Source organism: Saccopteryx bilineata, chromosome 2, assembly GCF_036850765.1.
Source record: "Saccopteryx bilineata isolate mSacBil1 chromosome 2, mSacBil1_pri_phased_curated, whole genome shotgun sequence".
NCBI classification, from domain to species: domain Eukaryota; kingdom Metazoa; phylum Chordata; class Mammalia; order Chiroptera; family Emballonuridae; genus Saccopteryx; species Saccopteryx bilineata.
The window spans coordinates 415,175-435,470 of record NC_089491.1 but is presented as its reverse complement, the minus strand read 5'-3'; the positions used below and the strand labels follow the sequence as shown (position 1 = coordinate 435,470).

Here is a 20,296-nt window from a genome sequence, read left to right as displayed (position 1 = left end):
CCTGGGACTCCTGCATGCCAGGCCGATGCTCTACCACTGAGCCAACCGGCCAGGGCCTGTGGATTCTGAAGTCACTAAGAATTCTTGAAAACTTGTCCTAGAGTGATGATGGGGAAACAAGAGCTGAAATCACCAGGAAATGGTGGGGGGCTGGCCTGACTTTGAAGAGGAGAGCAACAGTGGAGGGTAGTGGATTCTTATTCTGAGAAAATGAGAGTTAAAGCTGGGAGCTGTTGGGTGATGGAGAAATGGTCTGGAAGTGGTCATAGGGGTCAGAAAGGCAGCCAGACTACCTGCTGGTCCAGAGGCACAGTTGTGTGAAATTAAACATCAATAGTGGAGAAGCCCCAGGAAAGCTGGGGTGCCAGAAGAGCAAGAGGAAAGAAATGTTGAGAGAAAGGCGGCCAGGGCACTGGTGCTGAGGGTCGATGTGAGGGCACAGCAGCAGTTTCCAGACAGGGCAGCATGGGTGATGGGGTCAGAATAAAGGCTGTGCAGGGCTGTATGGGGGTCTGATTGTGGGAGATGCAGGATTACCCGGGATAAAGGCCACCCATTTTTCCATCCTCATCTATTCCATCTCAGCAGTAGCCAACACACACCGCTCCCTCCTTCCTGAAACATTTCCCTCTTCGTTTCTGTTGTGGACATTTGGCATTTTGGGCTGCCCACAACCCTCCTCCCTCCTCTCTGCACCCTGAACTCCTTGTTCAGGAATTCCCCCATTTGAACAGTCTTGACAGCGTGGCCAGTGAAGCTCTCCCTCTGGGGTACATCAGGAAATCTGCGTAAGCCAGGTGGGGCCTGGAGCTGGCTGCCTACCCTTGTCTGGCCAGGACTCCCTGGCTCCTCCCATTGCTTATCTGGCCCAGCACGACCCCTCCAGCCTGTAAGGTCTCTCTCGTTTGCTGGAGGGCTCGATTAGGTTTCTGTGGCTTTCGCCCCAAACTCTGATGTCATCAGCACCCTGACTTGAGTTCCCATCTACACGTGTTTAATTAGTCCTTCGTCTCTCTCAAGCTCATGCACAGAAGTGTCTAATGACCATCTCAGAGTCTGGGTCATGAACTTCCCCCGCACCTCCCCATAAAACTTCTATTTAGGCCCCCATCAGTTTTCTCCATTAGAAAATACCACCCCATGAACGCAGCTGTTCTGGACAAACACTTCCTAGGCACCTCAACGTCCTGCTTCAGGGGCCCCGTATTTTACTAGCAGTCGGCGTCCACGGCCGCTGCTCTGGGCCAGCACAGCCTGCTCCAGCCTGGACTAGCACGGTCTCCCGCGTGCACTCGCCGGCCCGAACACTGACGTCCTTCCTTGGAGGGATGCGCGGGGCGCAGCGAGGGCACCCGGGCCCACGTGCCCGCCGCGACCGGGCGCCGCCCCTTGCCCCGGCCCTGGTCCCGCCCCCTGGACAGGTGCGCGCGTTGCTCTCCCGGGGCAGTAGGGGGCGCCCGTGCTCTGGGTTCCCGCGCCCCGCGCCAGAGCTCCACCTGCGGACGGGGGTCGGGGCTGCAGACCGACCGGGGGGCTTGGGGACCCGCGAGAGACTGAAGGACCCGGCCAAAAAGGAACCTAGCGGGCGAGGGGCGTGGCCCAGTTGGACGCGGGCCCGACAGTGGCGTGGGATATGGGGCGTGGCCTGGACAGGGGAGGGGCCTGTTTATCCTGGGGCGTGGTCTAGAGGGCGGGTCGGGTCGAGAATGGGGCGTGACTGGATTGGGGCGTGACGGAGGGGCGTGGCAGTTTAGGGGCGGGCTTGTGGGTGGGGTCAATTATGGGCGGGGTCAAAGGTGGGCTGGACCCGGGCGGTGCTCAGAGCGCAGCGGGCCAGCAGGCGAGTGGGGGCGGCAGTGAGCGCCGGTACCGCCAGGCCCGCGGGCGGCATGGGGCGGGTGCAGCTCTTCGAGATCCGCCTGAGCCACGGCCGCGTCGTCTACAGCCCGGGGGAGCCGCTGGCGGGGTCCGTGCGCGTGTGCCTGGGGGCACCGTTGCCCTTTCGAGGTGGGCACGGGGTCGCCTCGGGGAGGGCCGGGCCGGGCGGGGTTCAGGTGGCTGTGCTCGCACCTGGGGCAGAGCTGGGGTTCCCGGAAGCGGCTGCTGGTGGCGCAGAGCCTGGAACACCCCCCTCGCCTGTGCCGCCGATCCAGGGGTTGTGTTGCCTCTACTCGGGTCCCCGGGCTGTGAGGAGGGTTGGGTGGGACTGGCGGGGCGGTGCAGACCCTCTGGGGTCGGAGGCCGGCATCGATCGAGGCGGAACAAGAAGGCCTGGGTGGCCCAGTCTTCCGCTTCTACCCTTCCTGTCCCCTGCTCTTCGGGGGCGAAGGCTTCGAGCCTTTCCACCTCTCTGAAGCTCACTCTGCCCTGGACACATGTACGGCTCCGTCCTTCTCTGTCAGGTCTCTAGGGTGCTCTGCGCCCCGCACCTGCTGAGCCGGGAGGCTGGGCTTTCTCTCCCATATACCCAGGCTTCTGGTGCAGGCCTTCCCTCTTCACAGACAGTCCTGCCGAATGTGCGAGTCCCCAGCAGGGCCCGCGGGGCACCCGGCTACCCCCTAACATCCAGTCTAAGCATGTCCTTGTGAGCTGCGGGTGTCTTGCTCATCCCTGCGTGCCCCAGGCTTCCGGCCCAGCCAGCTTCTGGGGAATGAACCTGAGCCTTCCTGGCTGGTCCCTCTGCTGGTGCAGACATCTGGGACTTCGGGACTGGGGATCGGGTTGCTGCAGCGGCCCTTGGTAGGGCTTCCACAGGTGCTGGCCTCATCTGCTGTCCCAGGTGTAGACAGGGAACTGCATGGGACCTCAGGGTTCCACCCTCAGGGTAGGGGGGAGTGGCAGAGGCACAGTGCAGGGATTCCTGGCCCTGAGTGCAAGGTTGTGTGTGGGGTCCCTGCCGAGGTGCTCTTCCATCTTGGGGTGCTGTGCCGAAACCACAGCTGCCGGGCTTCCCTGGACATTGACCCTCCAGACCCTGCGTGGTTGAGAGTTCGGCACTTCTGGTGCCCGCTGAGGACTGAGCTACTGTCCTCTCTGGGCAGCCACTGTATTCATACTGGACAGGCGTAGCCTGCCCCACCACACCACAGAGTGAAGCTACAGGGGTCTAAAAAGAAGCGAGGGGGGGGTAGGTGTCTCTCCTTAGGTATTTGGCTCTGTGGAGCCTCCTCCCCATGACGCAGTCACCTTCTTTCCCGTCTCCCCAGGTGGAGTTTGAAGTTTGGGTTTCAGGTGGGAGTAGGTGTGTCAGGGCGCACAGCAGGGACAGGGCAGTTCTTCTCTGGGGCACATGCAGGAGGTAAGTGAGAAGGGGCTAGAGGAGAGTGCCACGCAGGGCCACAGAAAGGAGGGGCAGGCTTGTGGCCAGGGAACTAGCAGACACCACAGAGACCCCGAACCGAGCTCATCGCTTGGCTTACCTACCCTGTTGTCCTCCTGTAGTTGTAGCCCAGTGCAAGTAGGCTGTTGCTGACTGCAGTGATGGGATGGCCCAAGCTGTGCGTGACTGGGTTGGGCTGGGCAGAGCCCCCTGGCCTACATGTGGTAGGTAGGATGTGGGTGATGGAACAGCTGGGCCACAGAAGATCGAGGAGTTCCCGCTGATGGTTCAAATGTAAAAGTGCTAGCCCCTGAGTAGGGGAGGAACAGGTTGGGGAATGGGTCAGGGTGTAGGGAGACCACTGACTTCAGGCCAAAAAGGGTTTGTTTCAGGTTGTCCTGGGGAGCCGAGGCAAGGTGGGTGCTGCTGTCTCTCTGGGGATTTTTTCAGCCCCTGCCATGGGTGCGGGAAAGGAATGGTCATGGTTCTTTTTTTTTTTTTCTTTCATTCAAAAGATAGGATAGTTGTCATGTTATAAAGTATATGTGGTAAGGTACCAAAGAATTGCAAAAATTAATATTAGTAGTTTAGGAGAAAAAGTCAGGCTCTTGCCCCGTCCTTTCTTTAGAGAATGGAGGGAGAGAAGGATATGGGAGTTTTCGGACTTACAAGGACGACTGGATCATTTAGTTTAACTATACAGTAGTTCTCTGAAAGGATAAAGGTTATCTGAAGAACTCCCTTTCCCTTCAATAAGAGACAAAATTTACATACCACCCTACACTGATTTTAACTCTAATTCCCTTCCTGGAATCCTGAGAGTAACGTGTACTTCTAGTCTAGGCAAAGGAGGGGAGATAGACACTAAAAGATTTGTGAATATCTTTAATATGTAAAACGATATCACTATTGTGTTACTTTGAAAGTTTTAATGTTTTTATAGATCCTCTGGACAAATGTTACAAGCTTGTTAATGATTGGGTCATGCTCCCCCTAACCGAACCTGTATGTGGTCAAGGGTATATAACCAGCCTCAGAGTTATATTTGAGACTGCATGATTTGGGTCAGCTATACCCCGTGTCAATCAATAAAACTCCTCAAAAATTCATTTGGACTTGGTGTCTCTATGTAAACCTGCAAAAGAAAGGTATGGTACTTTACAACACCTACAGGTTGGGGGAGCATGACACAATAGTTGATCACTAACAAGTTTGCAACATTCATCTATAGTAGTGGTCCCCAACCCCCGGGCCGTGGACCGGTACCGGGCCATGGGCCATTTGGTACCAGTCCACAGAGAAAGAATAAATAGCTTACATTATTTCCGTTTTATTTATATTTAAGTCTGAATGATGTTTTATTTTTTAAAAATGACCAGATTCCCTCTGTTACATCCATCTAAGACTAGCTCTTGACGCTCATCTCGGTCATGTGATACATTTATCCGTCCCACCCTAAAGGCCGGTCCATGAAAATATTTTCTAATATTAAACTGGTCTGTGGCCCAAAAAATGTTGGGGACCACTGATCTATAGGACCTATTGAAAGAAAAAATATTCCTACATTTTTTTAAATTTTTTTTTTTGGGGGGGGCCTTCCGGCAAACACCGGAAGACCTACTAGACAAATTCAAAAAGAGCTGTAAGCACTAAAACTTTTTTTTTTTTTTTTTTTTACAGAGACAGAGAGTCAGAGAGAGGGATAGACAGACAGACAGGAACAGAGAGAGATGAGAAGCATCAATGATCAGTTTTTCATTGCAACACCTTAGTTGTTCATTGATTGCTTTCTCATATGTGCCTTGACCGTGGGCCTTCAGCAGACCGAGTAACACCTTGCTCAAGCCAGCAACCTTGGGTCCAAGCTGGTGAGCTTTTTGCTCAAGCTAGATGAGCCCATGTTCAAGCTGGTGACCTCGGGGTCTTGAACCTGGGTCCTCCGTGTCCCAGTCCAACGCTCTATCCACTGCGCCACCGCCTGGTCAGGCCATATTAAAACTTACAAGGTAACACAATAGCGAAAAATGTAGCTTTACATATCAACACAGTAGCGATAAATATCTTTTACATATCAAAGACATTCCCAAATCTAGTAGTGTCTACCCCCCATCCCTGTCAGCAAAATGGTTAGCTTAGGATAAGGAGAGAAGCCAAATGAAAATACCCTTGGAAACCTAATAAGGTAGTCCCCGTTTGTTTAGTTATAAGTTTTTATACATATAAAGGATTTCAGGAGGGATGATTATTAGAAAGCATATAAAATGTTACAGAATGCAGGTATTTCAAGCAAGGGGGAGTGGTCTCGTGATCCCTTTGTCTAGAGGTATATGTCACTCTCAGGACTCCAGAAGGGGAGGAAGAGTTAAAATCAGTGTAGGATATGTAAACATTGTCTCCTAAGGGATCTTATTGAAGGGGAAGAGGAAGTTCTTTGTTGTCTAGCAAGTAGTGGCCTCAGTCCTTCCAGAGAACTATAGTTAAACTATGATTAGTTACTCTTTAATCTCTTTCTCTGGGTTTTTTTTCTTTTCAGAAAGGAGGGGAAAGGGGGCCTGACTCTTCCTCTTAAAATACTAATATTGCCTGACCTGTGGTGGCGCAGTGGATAAAGCATCGACCTGGAAATGCTGAGGTCGCTAGTTCGAAACCCTGGGCTTGCCTGGTCAAGGCACATATGGGAGTTGATGCTTCCGGCTCCTCCCCCTTCTCTCTCTCTCTGTCTTTCTCTCCTCTCTCTCGGTCTCTCTCTCTCCTCTAAAAATGAATAAATAAAAAAATTAAAAAAAAAAGTTTCATAAAAAAATACTAATATTAATTTTTGCAATTCTTCGGCACCTTATCACAGTCAAGCTTCTGCTACCCATCAGCAATGCAATGGGGAGGCCCTCCATCCTCCAGTGGGACATAAGGAAGGGGCAGCAGCCAGCCCCCAGCTCCACCAGGTCACCATGCTCTCCTTATGGGCTGGACACCATCCTTCCCACTTTCTATGGTCCAACTCCTTGAATCCTTATAGCAGTTCTGGTGCTGTTATTCTCATGTGACAGATTTAGAACCAGGACAGAGAAGTGGCTTGTGGGCTAGAGCTTTGGTGAGAGGACATGGCAAAGGCTGGGCTGCTCCAGGTTTGTGAGAAATGGCAGGGGGTGGGACAGACTTTGGGGATGTGAGGAGTGAATAGAAGTCTTCAGGGTCAGACGGCAGATGTGAAAGGGAGGAGGGCTACTGGATAGGTTCAAATGTTGGCTTGAGAGGAAAGTTCCAGAAGTCACTTTGGTTTTCCTTAGAGAACAGGAGTAGCCCCAAACTTCCAGATACGGATGCCTGTCAGTTCAGTGCATGTCCATCCTCTGCGCCTCCATTGTTCTCCTATAGAGAAGAGGGTGGACAGGAACAGGGTGGTTTGACTTCAGGACAGTGATTGGAGGCTGCTCAGTCAGGGTCCCCGAAGGGCTCTTTGCATGGGCACTGGGAAGGTCGCAGAGCTTGGGCCCTTCTGGAATAACCCAAGAGTTGGTTTGATACTGTTTTTCTGGGGTCAGGTGTCCCCACAACTTGTTCACCTGAATTCTGGGGGCTGGGTCCAGGCTAGGTGAGCAAGTCTTTCAGCCACTGTACTCTTAGACACGAGGACTATACTTTGATTGTTTGCTGTTAAGAGCAGTGGTGTTCAAGGCTCCTGGGTAAATAGTGTGAGATTCTATGAACTACTGGGTCTCCTAGTATGTGCCCATCTTACCTGGCCCTTCTCCAGGCCCTGTGGCAAGCTACTTTTGGTCATTTTAAGGGAGTGTCCATTTCCCACCTCCTCTCAACACATCAACATATTTAATATTTGCCAACCTGATGGGTTACAATGGTAAGTCCTTTGAATTTACCTGACTTCTACTGAGGTAGACATCTGTTCCTGTTATCTGCTACTATGTAAACCTCTAAGTAACCAAATCATCCCTAAACTAAGTAGTTTAAAACAATCATTTTATTATCTCATGGCATTGTGGGTAGGAATTTGGACAGAGGTGAGTAGGGCAATTCTTCACTCCATGTGCCATCCATTAGGGTGACTCGGCAGTGCTCAGCTGGCACAGGGCCAGTCTGGAGACCACTGCACCCCTCCAGCATACTGTTGGTCCCAGCATTCCCAGAGCAGCCAGATTCAAAGGGGGGACTCACCTTCTCCACAGGGAGCATTAAAGCGATGTGGTATCTGGACCCACCAGGGTTTCTTCTCCTTAGGTCACAGTCACCCTTCCCCCTTCTCTGCTTTTTCATTCCCCGGCCTGCTCGCTCTTGGCCTGTGTTGGTCTGTAGGAGCCCTGCTGTCCCAGATTTCAGGGTGGGAACACTTCCAGGTCTGGACCTAGGAAGGGGCCTGCTGACAGAGTGTGGATTAGAAAGCAGGGCTGAGGCTCCAGAGGTGAGACTGACCTGGCACTGAGGCTGAGGGTTGGTCACTGATGGTGCTAGGGGGGCAAAGGACAAGCCAGGGTCATGAGGGAAGCTGTGTGCGCTGTGGGTGACCAAAAGGAAGCCTATGTCAGCAAGGTGGGGCCAGCCTGGGGAGACTGTGCACACGGCTGGTGTGGCTGACCCCTGGCCCTGGACATTTGAGACACCAGGTTCTTCCTGTCTGGTGGTTCTTTCAAGTAGGTATCAGATTCTGAGTCACTGTCTCCTCACCTGACCAAGTCAGGGAAGGAAGTGGGACTGGGCAGGGATGGTGAAGTCTTTGGCCTTGACTCAGCCCTGCAGCTGCAGGCTACCTGTCACCGAGCACCTGCCCCTCTCCCTGCTTGGTTCTCCAGCTGTGGTGACCAGCCTTACTGCGTATGGTTGTCCAGCCATGGCCTTCTGACCATATTGGACTCTGAGCATATGTATTGGTCTGAGATGTTCGAGTTCCTGACTGCAGAACAGTGGCGGCACCCTCTGCTGCAAATGGCTCCTGGTCTGGGCGCTTCCAGGAACCCACTGAGGAGTGGGGAGAGGACCAGGCCTCTGGATGAAGAAAATCAACTCTCCAGGGCAGTTCTGGCCCAGGAAGTCAAGGGTGTCCCTACCCTCCAGTGTGTCAGAATCCGGTACCTTTTCTGCTCAGGCGGGTCTGACCACATTCCTGCAGTGTGAGGGCTAGCAGTTAGCTTCCTGGAGCGTGAAGGGGTGCCTCCCAGCCTAAATGATTTGCCTGTGAGGTAGCATGGAGGACGGGTCAGAGGTCAACAGCCCCATAGGCCTCTGTTCGCAATCAGTGTCCCAACTCTCTCCTATAGGAAGCTGGGTTTTCACAGATCTGGTGGGCTCAATGGTGGCTGGAGCCAAGGTTACCAAGTTGGGGTTACCCAGGGGCCCTCCTGGGCTGCAGAACAGGTGCCACTCCATGTCTCACAACCCTGGCTCCCTGTAAATACCCCAGGATGGGGGATGGACAGGTGTCCTCTAAAAGGCAGCAAACCATTTGCTGGCCTTCTCGGGGCCCAGCTGGTTGAGGCTGCCTGGCCCCTGGGTGCTGCTAGCCCTGCTTGAATCCCTTTGCTGGGGGTAGGGAGGGGCCTAGGGCAGTGGCTGGCTGAGGCTCACAGCATCCCCTCTTCTTGTAGCCATCCGAGTGAGCTGCACGGGTTCCTGCAGGGTCTCCAGCAAGGCCAATGATACAGCATGGGTGGCGGAGGAGGGCTACTTCAACAGTGCTCTGTCCCTCGCTGACAAGGGTGAGACTTTCAGGGAGCCTGCCTGTTTACCTCACCTCCCCATCTGCCTCTGAGAACCCTGTACTGGCCCACCCTCTCCCAGGTGCAGCCTGATGGATATTTTTCCCTGGCAGGCTTTGGGCATTGCCTGATAGGGGGCTGGGTGGCTGAAGGAGGCTAGTTTCTCCTGGATTTGGGTGGGCTCCAATCCCTGGAACAGCTCTGTGCCCCTGTTGTTCAAGGTAAGCTCTTGTCCCCCATCCTTTGCACAGGCCATGGCCTTGTGCTGCTGTGGTGCTGGATACAGGGGCTGGGAATCCCAGCAGCCAGACACAATGTGAGCTGGTTGGTGCAGTGCCTGCTTCTGTCCTGGGCGCTTGGTGTCACCTCAGGCTCCTGAGGTCCCCTCTCCACCACCTCTCCCTCCTGTTTCTGCAGGGAGTTTGCCCGCTGGAGAGCACAACTTCCCCTTCCAGTTTCTGCTTCCTGGTGAGGGCCCAGCCTGGCCAGGCCTAGTGGTGACATTTGGTGGGGGTGGGTGAGAGGTGGGTGGTGGGGCAGTTGGGTGCTACTCTCTGCTCTTTCTCCAGCTACAGCACCCACATCTTTCGAGGGCCCTTTTGGAAAGATTGTGCACCAGGTACGGGCCACCATCGACACGCCACGTTTTTCCAAGGATCACCAGTGCAGCTGTATGTTCTATATCTTGAGCCCCCTGAACCTGAACAGCATCCCAGACATCGAGGTGAGGATGGGCCCCTAGGTGGCCCCCACCTTCACCCAATGCCCTGTCCCCAGCTGAGGTAAGAGGGTGAGGGTCTGGAAGAACAGTGACCTCTCTGTCCTGAGCTGATTGGGCATGGCAGATTGTCCAGGGTCCACAGGGATCCAGCCTGCCCACAAAACAACCTTCTTTCTGCCCTCCCCCACAAGCAACCCAATGTGGCCTCCACCACCAAGAAATTCTCCTACAAGCTGGTGAAGACAGGCAGTGTAATCCTTACTGCCAGCACAGACCTCCGAGGCTATGTGGTGGGGCAGGTGCTGAGGCTGCAGGCTGATATCGAGAACCAGTCGGGCAAGGACACCGGTCCTGTGGTGGCCAGTCTGCTGCAGGTCAGAATCCCCATAGGCTGGTGGAGGGGTAGGTGGCTGGTATGCCTGTGCTCACAGGCTGGCCCTTCCCCAGAAAGTGTCCTATAAGGCCAAGCGCTGGATCTATGATGTACGGACCATTGCAGAGGTGGAGGGTGCCGGTGTCAAGGCCTGGAGGCAGACGCAGTGGCAAGAGCAGATCCTGGTGCCCCCCCTGCCCCAGTCAGCCCTCCCGGGCTGCAGCCTCATCCATGTAGACTACTACTTGCAGGTACTAAAGTTGGGGGGGCGGTAGGGGGAATTGGGCCCAGCAGCCTGGACTCTCACCCCCCATCCCCTGCAGGTCTCCCTGAAGGCGCCTGAAGCCTCCGTGACCCTCCCAGTCTTCATCGGCAATATCGCTGTGAACCAAGCCCCGCTGAGCCCTCGGCCAGGCCCCGGGTCGCCTCCTGGGGCTCTGTCCTTGGTGGTGCCCTCTGCGCCACCCCAGGAGGAGGCAGAGGTTGAGGTCGTGGCTGGCCACTCCCACTTCGCGGACCCTGTCTCCCTCTTCAAGAGTCACTCGCAGCAGCCGCTGCCTGCCACCTTCAGCCCTGTCCCTGGTGCCCCTGAACCCTGTCCTCGGGACAGCAGCCCTGCTTCCCACCCTCTGCCCCCTGCTTTGTGCATCTCAACAGGTACCACCGTTCCCTACTTTGCAGAGGTATCCGGAGGGCCGGTACCCACCCCCAGTACCTTGATCCTTCCCCCCGAGTATAGCTCGTGGGGCCACCCCTATGGTAAGTGGGGGCCTGGTGCTTGGGGTGGTGGGCACCACGGGCCCCATGCAGACTTTACTCTTTCTCCACAGAGGCCCCACCGTCCTATGAGCAGAGCTGCGGCCCTGCGGACCCCGGCATGACCCCTGGGAGCTGACCCGGTGCTGCCTTCCCCCAACTGGCCAACCTCTGCCTTGGGACCAGACGCCCAGGCCCTTGTGCCTTCGCTTCCGGACTCAGGACTCACCGTGCTCTACCGGCCCCTCTGCCTACTTCGGGCGGTCTCCGTGGCCCCCTGCAGCCGGCCTCTCCTTGCAGGCCAGGGCTGGACTGGACCAACGCGGTGTAAATAAAGAGCTTCATTTGTAGTGCTGGGCGCAGGCCGGCCTCTCGGGCGCCCTCCCGTGGTGGGATGTGCGCGTGCTCAGTCCGTGGGCCCCTCCTTCCCTCCCCTAGACCCCTCCCTCCCTGTCCCGTTCCTGGGTAGAGCCCTTCTCGCTCTGCCTCACCTCTCCTCACCGGGATGCGCCCCCTTGGCCCCTCCATATCTGGGGCCCCACTCCCTAGCCCCGCCCCTTCTGGTTGCTCACCCCTCTCGGTCCCAGGCCCCTTCTCCTTCCAGGTGTCTTGGGCCGGATGCTTGGGGGGTGGTGGGGGAAAAAGCGAGCGCTGGGGGCCAGAGAGATGAGGTCAGCCCTGGGAGCTGTGTGTGTCGGGCAACCTGAGCCCGTGAACAGAGCTGGTGCTTGGACTCCCGGCTTTGCCTAAGGATGTGCCCTTGAAGCCGGGTTTTGTAACTGGAGTCTTGATTGATTTTTTTGTGTGTGTGTGTGGCAGAGATAGAACAGAGAGAGGGACAGATAGGGACAGACAGACAGGAAGGGAGAGAGATGAGAAACATCAATTCTTCGTTGGGGCTCCTTAGTTATTCATTGATTGATTTCTCTATGTGCCTTGACCAGGGCGGCTACAGCAGACCGAGTGACCCCTTGCTCAAGCCAGCGACCTTGGGCTCAAGCTGGTGAGCCTTGCTCAAACCAGATAAACCCACGCTCAAGCTGGCGACCTCAGGGTCTCAAACCTGGGTCCTCCACATCCCAGTCTGACACTATGCACTGCGCCACCGCCTGGTTAGGCCCGATTTAAAATGAGTTTTTGTGATGGGGAGATCACCCTGTTCCATTTTTATAGACAGACACCTTGGGCTTGCCCATCCAGCACCCATTGTTCCAGGTAGCCAGTTTAGACCTAAGCCTGAGGAAATCCCACAGGGGGAGGGGGAGGGTTTAGCCTTGGCCTCAAGTGTCAAGCTCCTGCTGGCACCACTGCCACATCTGCCACGGCTGGCTCTTGAGATGCTGCTTCTTGCCTGCCACCCAGAGACGATCACAGGCCCGTTTTCGAGGTCTATGTTTCAGAGGACTGTCATCTAGGACTCAAGGGACTTTAGTAAACAAAAAGTCAGGGTTTTTACGGAACGATGTTTCCCAAAGGGGCATCCTGCAGACTTGACTAAGATCTCAGTTACCTAAGCTCATGGGACTATAAAGGGACAGGTTGAGCCCTAATACTCCTCAAATGATAGTTCATTTCTCGAACATTTAACAGTACAGAGGTGAGGAATTTGGGTATGGTGATGTGTTATTCTCTGATCCAGGTTTCCACCTTGGATACAGGGTGGTTATTACAGTCTTCACCATTACCCAGCTTACTGGGGCTGCACCTCCAACTTTTGGGGCAACATGCTGGGAAGTAGATTGTATGACTTGCACACATCCCACTGGCCACCCTTGGCTGTTGGAAATGTGCTCTTTAGCAGGCAGCCATGTACCTGGTCAAATTTTACTATTTGTGAGACAAGGAGAAGGTGAATACTAGAGAAAAGCACAAAGGATAATCTATAGCACAAATAGGATTATCTAAAATATCTGCTAGAAGCTGCAGCTTCAGTTGAAAGTCTACAAATGTTCAAATCCCATGTCTGCCTCTTGATAGTTGTGTGGCTTTGAATGCATTCAACTCCCTTGCTTTGGTTTGCATTCACAGAATGTGGATAAGAACAATGTATCTCATGACTGACCTACACCTCACATACCAAGAACACCTGGCATAAGTTACCAGTGATCATAAAAGGATAGGGACAGTTTGCAATTATGGTGCAAGTAGCCTACCTCTGACATTCACTCATTTTGGTATTTGCCTGGTAAAGGATTTTTCTTCCTATCCTAATCCATTTATTCATTCAACAAGTATTCATTTTGTATCCTACATGCCAAGTATAGTTCTAGGGATGCAAAAATCCCCAACCTTTTGGGCTTAATCTGTAGTGGGAAGGCACAACATGGCTATGGAGCAACAGAAAGGAAATTCTGGGGTGCAGTATCATTTTTAAGTAGTGAGGAAAGGCAAGGCTTCCCTGAAAAGGCGAGATTGAGAATCAAGGCTGGCGGAGAAGTGGAACATACCTGAGCTAAAAGCGTTTCAGGGAAGACAGATGAGGGCCCACAGCAGGAAGGAAGATGCGGAGGACAGTCCCAAAGAGGGAGATGTGGGTGGAGGTGGGTCAGGTTCCGTGATAGGAGCCATGACTGATGACTACTGAGCCTTCTGTCTGAGGCTTGGCCTGTCACAAGCTGACTTAGGCTGCTGGAAAGAAAACTTGGAAGGTTTCTTTGGTACTTAAGGCTGTTCTTTTTCCCTCTCCTGCACCTGTGTGCACCATCAGTGACAGACCTAGCATTTTTCTGGGAGTCATTCTCCCATGAGACAGCCCTCAAGGGGTTGGGGAGCATATTAACTTTAAACTCGGTCTTCTCAGTTCTTGTTTTGAAGACTGACCAGAGGCCCCCAATTTCAGACTCCCCCCCCCCCCTCGATGCCCAGTGGATGACAGAAACAGGTCTGGGCGTGGGGAACGGGTGACCTAAGCCGTGCTGTCCAGAGACGGCTGGTACGCAGGAAATGTCTTGCCCCGTGCACAATGCGTGGTAGATGTTTGGCATGGAGCTTCGGGGGTGATCACGGACGCTGCCGGCTGGGGAACTTCCCCATGCCTAGCATCTGCCTTAACCAGAGCACCCGCAAAAGGGGGCAATAGTCCCCACGGGGGTGTTCCACATCCCACCTGCAGCCTTCCCAATCGGGGCGCTGTCCCCAACCAGAGCGCATCCTAGCGGAGCACCTTCCTCAATCAAAGCATCCTCCCGCGCCGTCCCGACATGCTCCTGGCTGGAGCACCCCCGAGGTGGGGCACTGGCCCTAGTCGCGGCACCTCCCCAACACTGAGGCAACCATCCGAGTCGGGGCAGTTTTCCCCACTGGGACGTCTCCCCCACCCGCCTCCGGGCGGCCTTCACTGTCCGGACTCCACCCCCGCTGGGGCATACTCCCCTAACCCGCACAGCCCCTAACGTGGCTCCATCCCAGCCGAACCACCCCCCAACCGGGGAACCGCCCTGGGACGCAGGGCAGGGCCCGCCCTCTGCGAAGGCCGACGGAACGACGTGTCCGAGGTGAGAGGTCAGGGGTCCTTCTCCGCCCCCCGGCCAGCCCGCCAGAATGCCTAACTAGAGCGAGAGGATATCTGTGAAAACGCGGGGACCGAGTCCGCCCGCAGCGGCGCCTCCGCGAAGGCCGCCCCGCCTGGCACCGCCACTCACCCGGCGACGGCGCGCCCGGGTTCCGGCAGGCGCAGGCCCGCGCCGCGGACGCCGCTGTCCGAGCTGCAGAGCGCACGCGCAGCCGCGGGCGCAGGCGCAGAAGCGCTCAGCTGGCCGCCCCGCCCTGGGCAGCGAGGCGCGGGCGGGGCGATGGCGCGCGGGAGGGGCGGGGCCACGCTGCGGGCCCGGGCCATGGCCGCCGCCGATGCCGAGGTGAGGAGCGGAGCCGGTGGGCCGGGCGGCGGGCGCGGGCGGGCAGCGCGGGGGCGACGGAGGAGCGGGGGCGCGCGGCGGGGAGCGCCGAGCGGGCGGCCGGGTGGGGGCGCCGCGCCGGAGGGAGGACGGGCCCGCGCCTCTCCGCCGCCGCCGCGAGTCAGGCTGAGGCCGGCCCGAGGCCCCGGGCGTGCGGGCCGCGCGGCGCCGGGCGCGCTTTGTGCGGGGCGCTGGCGCGGGCGGGGCGGGCGGCGCGGAGGAGGAGGAGCAGGAACGAGGAGCAGGCCCGGCCGCCGCCCGCGCCCCCCACGCCGCCCGGCCGAGCCCGCGGAGCCGCGAGGACAAAAAGGAAAGTGGGGCGCGCCGGCCAAGTTGGCGGCGCGGCCGGGCCGGGCGCTGTGTGCCCCGCTGACCTTCCACTTGGTTCCGAATCGGACGGCCGGCCGGGCCGGCCGCGTCTGGGCGGAAAAGTTGGCGGTCCGCGCGCGCGCTCCTCCCCGGACAATGCCGCCCAGCCCGGGCGGCTGTCAGACCCGGAGAGCGCGACCTGACCCGGCCGATCGCGGAGCCGAAGCGCCGCGCCGGGCTCCGCACTCGGAAAGTTCCCCTTCTTTTGTTATAAATGCGCTGGGCCTCTCCCCTTGGCTCGTGCTCGAGGGGAGCGGCCCCGGGACCCAAACTCGGGTGGACAAGCCGCTTCCCGCCGAAGGGAAGGGCAAGCCGAGCCGGGTGCCCGTGGAAGTGCGGGAGTGGTGCGGTCTCGGGCTCGCGGGGCGTGGGGGGGGGACGGGGCTCGGGACGGGGTGACCGAGCGGCTCTCCCCGGCAATCGCTCCAGGGCCAGTGGTCACTGCGGGGACCTGGAAGCCTGGGGAAGCTGACCTGGTCGCCGAGCGGTCTGTGTTCATTCAGGTAGTGGATGCTCTTCATGGATTGTTGGGAGTGTTGATAGGAGCCGACAGGGGGGGCAGGGCAGTCGCTCGATTCAGTGCAAGGAGTATTTGTCCAGCCTTACACCATTCAAGGAGCAAAATGGTAAGTTAAGTTACCGAAGTCATGTCCAGGCTTGCAGGAGAGAAGCTGTGCAACCTTTAAAGATACCGTTTATTGACCGCCGGCTGTGTTCTGGGCACTTGGGCAATCCCTTGAGGTCAGTCTTGTCCTATCATCTCCTGTTGAGCAGGTGAGGAGAACAAGACTTGGAGGACATAAGAACCCGTCAATCATAGGACTAGTCCCTGTCCCGTGCCTGGCACATGGTAGGCTTTTAATAAATACTTGGTGAGCACATGGCCCTGGACATCTCTGATTCCACACACAGGCAGCCTCAGCGAGAGGGCTTGACCGAGCGGAAGGCAGGGACAGCCTATGTTCACTAAGCCTCACCTGTCATCAAGGCTGCTGGAGCGCTTGCTCAAGGAGAAGTCACTCCTGAAAGGCTGGTGGAGTTCTTGGGAGGTGGTTGCTGTTGTATCTGTAACCTTTGGCACACAAGAGGGTAGGCACAGTGAGGCCCAGGGTTCCAGAACTTAATGACAGAGTAGATGGATGCAGGTGGCTTGGCGCCAGAGCCCCTGCACACTGAAGAGGTTCCTTCTTTTTTGTTTCTCTTGACCTGGAATGATAGTCACTACTGTTGGACACGAAAAAGAATCACTGAGTAGGTGGACTGCATCTCCACTTTTGTGGGTTAGTAAGCCGGGCTCCTGTCATGTGTATTTCATGTGTGTTCAGGATCACCCAGCACCAGAGCCCAGGGTGGCATGCTTGACTTGAGGCTTTTGATCAGGGGAAACCTCACCTTTCAGTGTGGGAGGCTGTCTGAGGCCAATCCTATACTTTTCGAGCAGGGTGGCTGCTGTGTATCTTTCTTTAACCTTACTTATTTTTTCTTACAGTAATATGCACATGCACGTAGTTTAAAAAGTCAGATGGTGCCCATAGATACTTAAAAGTGGCCGTTTTCCTGGCCTGCCTTGTAGGGCAGTGGCCACTGACGGACTAACATGTGCTTCATGTATGTGAATTGTGTGCTTGTTGTCCTGTCTGGCCTCTCTAGTTCTAGGATAACTTTTAGCTTCCACTCATGGTAGAAGATGACTTCAGCTCTTTCATACTCTTTTACCTAGGTAACTTACAGTTTTGCTTAAATCCATACCCAGAGTATTTATCATTCTGCTCAGGTCATTACTGTGTCATGCTGAGCTGGATGGTAGACTACAATCGTTCTTGTTTGTACAGCCTTTTCTTTTTTCCTTGGACTTAGTAATTGCCTTATTTTTTTGCTTGTCCAGTTTCCTTTGAACCTGAAAATAACGTTCTCACACCTCTTGTTCTTAACACATTGCTCATTTTCAGTTTTCACCACTCAGCCCTGCCAGCTCACCAGCTTTCCCTGGTGCTCCTTGGCCATCCTGCCCTCCTCAGAGTGCTTGACCTCCTGTCTGCTGCGCTGTCTTCCGGGGAGTGCCCCCCCACCTCCTGAGAGAGAGGCCTTTCCCTCCCTCCCGCCCCCCTCTCGACCTGCTCCTGGTGCTGGAGCTTAGGCTCCACTCTCTTCCCAGGAGTTTGTTGGGACTTGGCATGTCTGAGAACAAGTTTGTCCTACACCACACTCAAAGGACAAGTTGGGCTGAACCTAGTCGTCCAGGTTGGGAAGTAACTTTAATTTTGAAATTATTGCTCCAGTATCTTTTATGTTACATTGTTGCTGTCGAGAAGTACAGTTTGATTCTTAATCCTTGGTAAAGGTTAGTCCCTCTCCTAATTTAAGGCTTAGGATCCTTGCACCCTTGATTTTCCCAATTGTCGTGATTTGCCTTAGTGGTAGCCCTTATTCATTTATCAGGTGGTGTGTTAAATGGCCCTGAAATCTGGAGATTGATACCCTTTTGTATATAGGAAATTTCTGTATGGTATATTTGAGGTAGTTCATGGTCTGCTATTTTCTCTGTGTTTTCCTTTTTTTTCCAGAGACAGAGAGAGAGAGTCAGAGAGAGGGATAGACAGGGACAGACAGACAGGAATGGAGAGAGGAGAAGCATCAATCATTTGTTGCGCATTGCGACTCCTTAGTTGTTCATTGATTGCTTTCTCATATGTGCCTTGACTGGTGGCCTTCAGCAGACCGAATAACCCCTTGCTCGAGCCAACGACCTTGGGTCCAAGCTGGTGAGCTTTTGCTCAAACCAGATGAGCCCATGCTCAAGCTGGCGACCTCGGGGGTCTCGAACCTGGGTCCTTCTGCATCCCAGTCCGACGCTCTATCCACTGCACCACTGCCTGGTCAGGCTCTGTGTTTTCCTTTTTAAATTCCTTTATTTGAGTATTGGAGTTTTAGTATTCTGATTTTTAACATGTTTCCTCTTTGTCATGAATTGATCTTTTCCTTCTACATTTTGGGAGCAATTTTGACCACTTTCTAATTCCTTCACTGAATTTTTAACTTCTACGTTCATATATTTGTGTTCTTTAGTGTTCTTTTTTAATACCTCCTGTTCCTGTTTTATGGGTATAATAATTTTGCTTATCTTAATTTCAGTTAAATTTTTTAAATTATAGTTGTCAAAAAAGTTATTTTAAAAATGTTTGTTTTTCTGTTTTCCCTCCATGCTCTTTGATGTTGTCTATTTTGGTCTCTTCCTTTCATGCTGGACACCTCAGAGTGTTTGGTGACCCTCTTGGCTGTTCATTCCCCTTCAGGAGTCAAGTTATAAAACATGGAAAGCTGTTTGGGCTGTTTGGAAGGTGATGGCTCATGTTTTTGTTGGGTCTCCTCTAGATGTTACTGTCTGTTGGTTTGGCTTCCTTGGAGAAGGGCCCTTCATTGCCTTGCTTGTTGGTGTAAGTGGATGTTCTGGAAGGTTAAGGGGCAGCAGGAGGAGGGGTCTGCCTGTAGCTCGGTGGGCAGCCTTTACCTAATGTCCCTGTGTTGAGTAGAGTAGCTTACTCCTGTACCCCTATCCCCAAGTGTGGTCTGTTTTCGGTGGAGTTTTACAGAGCTGACCTCCGGCCTCCTGTGGCTACAGTGGAGGAGTGCTTGCCTGAATATGCAGGAGGGGCCCAGGGACCTGAGAGCCCAACGTTCCTGATGTGGGTTTTTACACCCCCACCCCTTTTTAGCTGCAGCTGTTACCCCTACTCCTGAGCCTTTGCATGGTGCTGTGGGGTCAGTTGACCAGCTGCTCAGCAGTAACCCCTTCCTCGGCTCTGGGGAGTGATTAGTTTTCCTGAGCCTGTGTTTTCCTATTCATGTTTGTGTAGAGTTTCTCATGTCTCCTCGGTGGAGTTTCTCTCTGCCTCTTTTTGGTTGATTTTTGCTCAGGGAAAGGGGTGGAATGTCCATTCTACCATCTCGAAATCAGAAGCATTTACAGTGAGTCTTGAGGGAATTTTCAGCCACACTGAAAGCTCAACTTCCTGTGGAAAAGGATGTCTGTCTGGGAATCTTACTGTTGACTGCTCTGCAGTCTCGGGTTAGCCGGGGCAGTAACGGTACCTCAGCTCTGTGCCTGCCCACAAGGACATCTGTGGACAGCTTGACTGTTGGAGAACCCACCTGTGGTCAGTGCCAGCGTGGGGGCTGGAGCCCTGGTTTCCTGCTTCTGCTTCCTGTCATGTCACAGAACAGTTTTGTGTGTTTGACCACATTTTATTGACTTTGTCTTTGAAAGTCATTTAGCTCATAAGAATGATATCTTGGGCTCTTCCCTTTAGGAACTTTGTTTTTTTGTCATTTGTCATTTTACAGTTGTCATATGTAAGCTTGGACTTACAATGTTTGATGGATGCCTTTGTTTTGGTATGGGGATAGCAAGTCCCATGGGCAATAGTTATTGGAGCCCAGTGGCCTCACCAGGTATGATACAAAAGCATCAGTTCTAGAATTGAGAGGTCCTCCCATTTACTGCTCTGCTTTCTTTAAATTCTCTTTTAGTCATTCGTTAAGCAAATCTCTTTGAAAGTTTTGGATTTTGAAAAACAAAAACTTGAAGTGGTTCTTTGAACTCTTGGAAGGTGACATTTCCTTTGAGAGGGTGTTCCCCTGGGTGAGTGGTCACTTTCCCAGTAGCATCACTGTCAGTTGGTGTTGTGTTTTGAAAAGAAGTTTTTGGACTGCTTTTTATATCCCAGTTCCAATAGGTTTGTAAGTTCTAATCAGAGTATATTTGAAATGCTGTTTCCAAGGGGTCTGTAAGCACTTAGAGAGCAACTTCTGTTTATGAAGGGCTATTCGAGATACTGTGTTAGAGGGTAGACAAGGTTATGAAGTGGGTCCCCGATTTTACAGAATTTCAGCATGTGATAGAGCAAATGTTCCAAGCAGGAAATGATGTGGCATCAGTGAAAAGTAAACAAGAAGAGTTGTGGTCCTGCTGTCTGATGCAGGCTGGGATGGTGCCTGGAGGACATGTCAGTTCAGATCTGGAAGGCGAAGAGGCAGGAACTGGAGTGGCGAGGAATCGTGTGTACATTTCAAAGAGAAGATTAAGGATTTTCACAAATGTAGAAAAATGAAACTTAGAAGGTCACGAGGGCCAACTATGTCATATTCTTTCTGATCCTT

At 54.1% G+C, this 20,296-nt stretch overlaps 2 protein-coding genes and 1 non-coding gene across 6 annotated transcripts in view; 2 read left to right on the top strand and 1 right to left on the bottom strand.

The window, feature by feature from the left end:
- Positions 1-1,815: 1,815 nt before the first annotated feature.
- ARRDC1 (arrestin domain containing 1) lies at positions 1,816-11,656 on the top strand. 3 transcript variants are annotated; one of them, XM_066255588.1, is made up of 8 exons: positions 1,818-2,007; positions 8,917-9,027; positions 9,445-9,495; positions 9,597-9,751; positions 9,940-10,122; positions 10,196-10,372; positions 10,445-10,880; positions 10,952-11,656. In XM_066255588.1, the coding sequence occupies exons 1-8, from the start codon at positions 1,890-1,892 to the stop codon at positions 11,014-11,016; spliced, it is 1,296 nt and encodes a 431-aa protein (XP_066111685.1). In that variant the 5' UTR covers positions 1,818-1,889; the 3' UTR covers positions 11,017-11,656. The 3 variants fall into 3 exon arrangements, with proteins under 3 accessions (XP_066111686.1, XP_066111685.1, XP_066111688.1); XM_066255591.1 differs by lacking the exon at positions 1,818-2,007 and adding an exon at positions 7,091-7,178; XM_066255589.1 differs by lacking the exon at positions 9,445-9,495 and having other exon boundaries at positions 1,816-2,007.
- Positions 4,909-4,971, bottom strand: LOC136327400 (U7 small nuclear RNA). Its single transcript, XR_010729622.1, has one exon. It is a non-coding gene; the product is annotated as a U7 small nuclear RNA (small nuclear RNA).
- Positions 11,657-14,651: 2,995 nt separating the features above from the next.
- EHMT1 (euchromatic histone lysine methyltransferase 1) overlaps positions 14,652-20,296 on the top strand; it is a 153,068-nt gene continuing 147,423 nt past the window's right edge. Inside the window, exon 1 of one of the 2 annotated variants that reach the window (XM_066255583.1) lies at positions 14,652-14,731. In XM_066255583.1, the coding sequence (XP_066111680.1) occupies positions 14,669-14,731 (63 nt within the window). In that variant the 5' untranslated portion in view covers positions 14,652-14,668. The remainder of the gene's footprint in view (positions 14,732-20,296) is intronic. The other variant, XM_066255584.1, reaches the window with a different exon arrangement.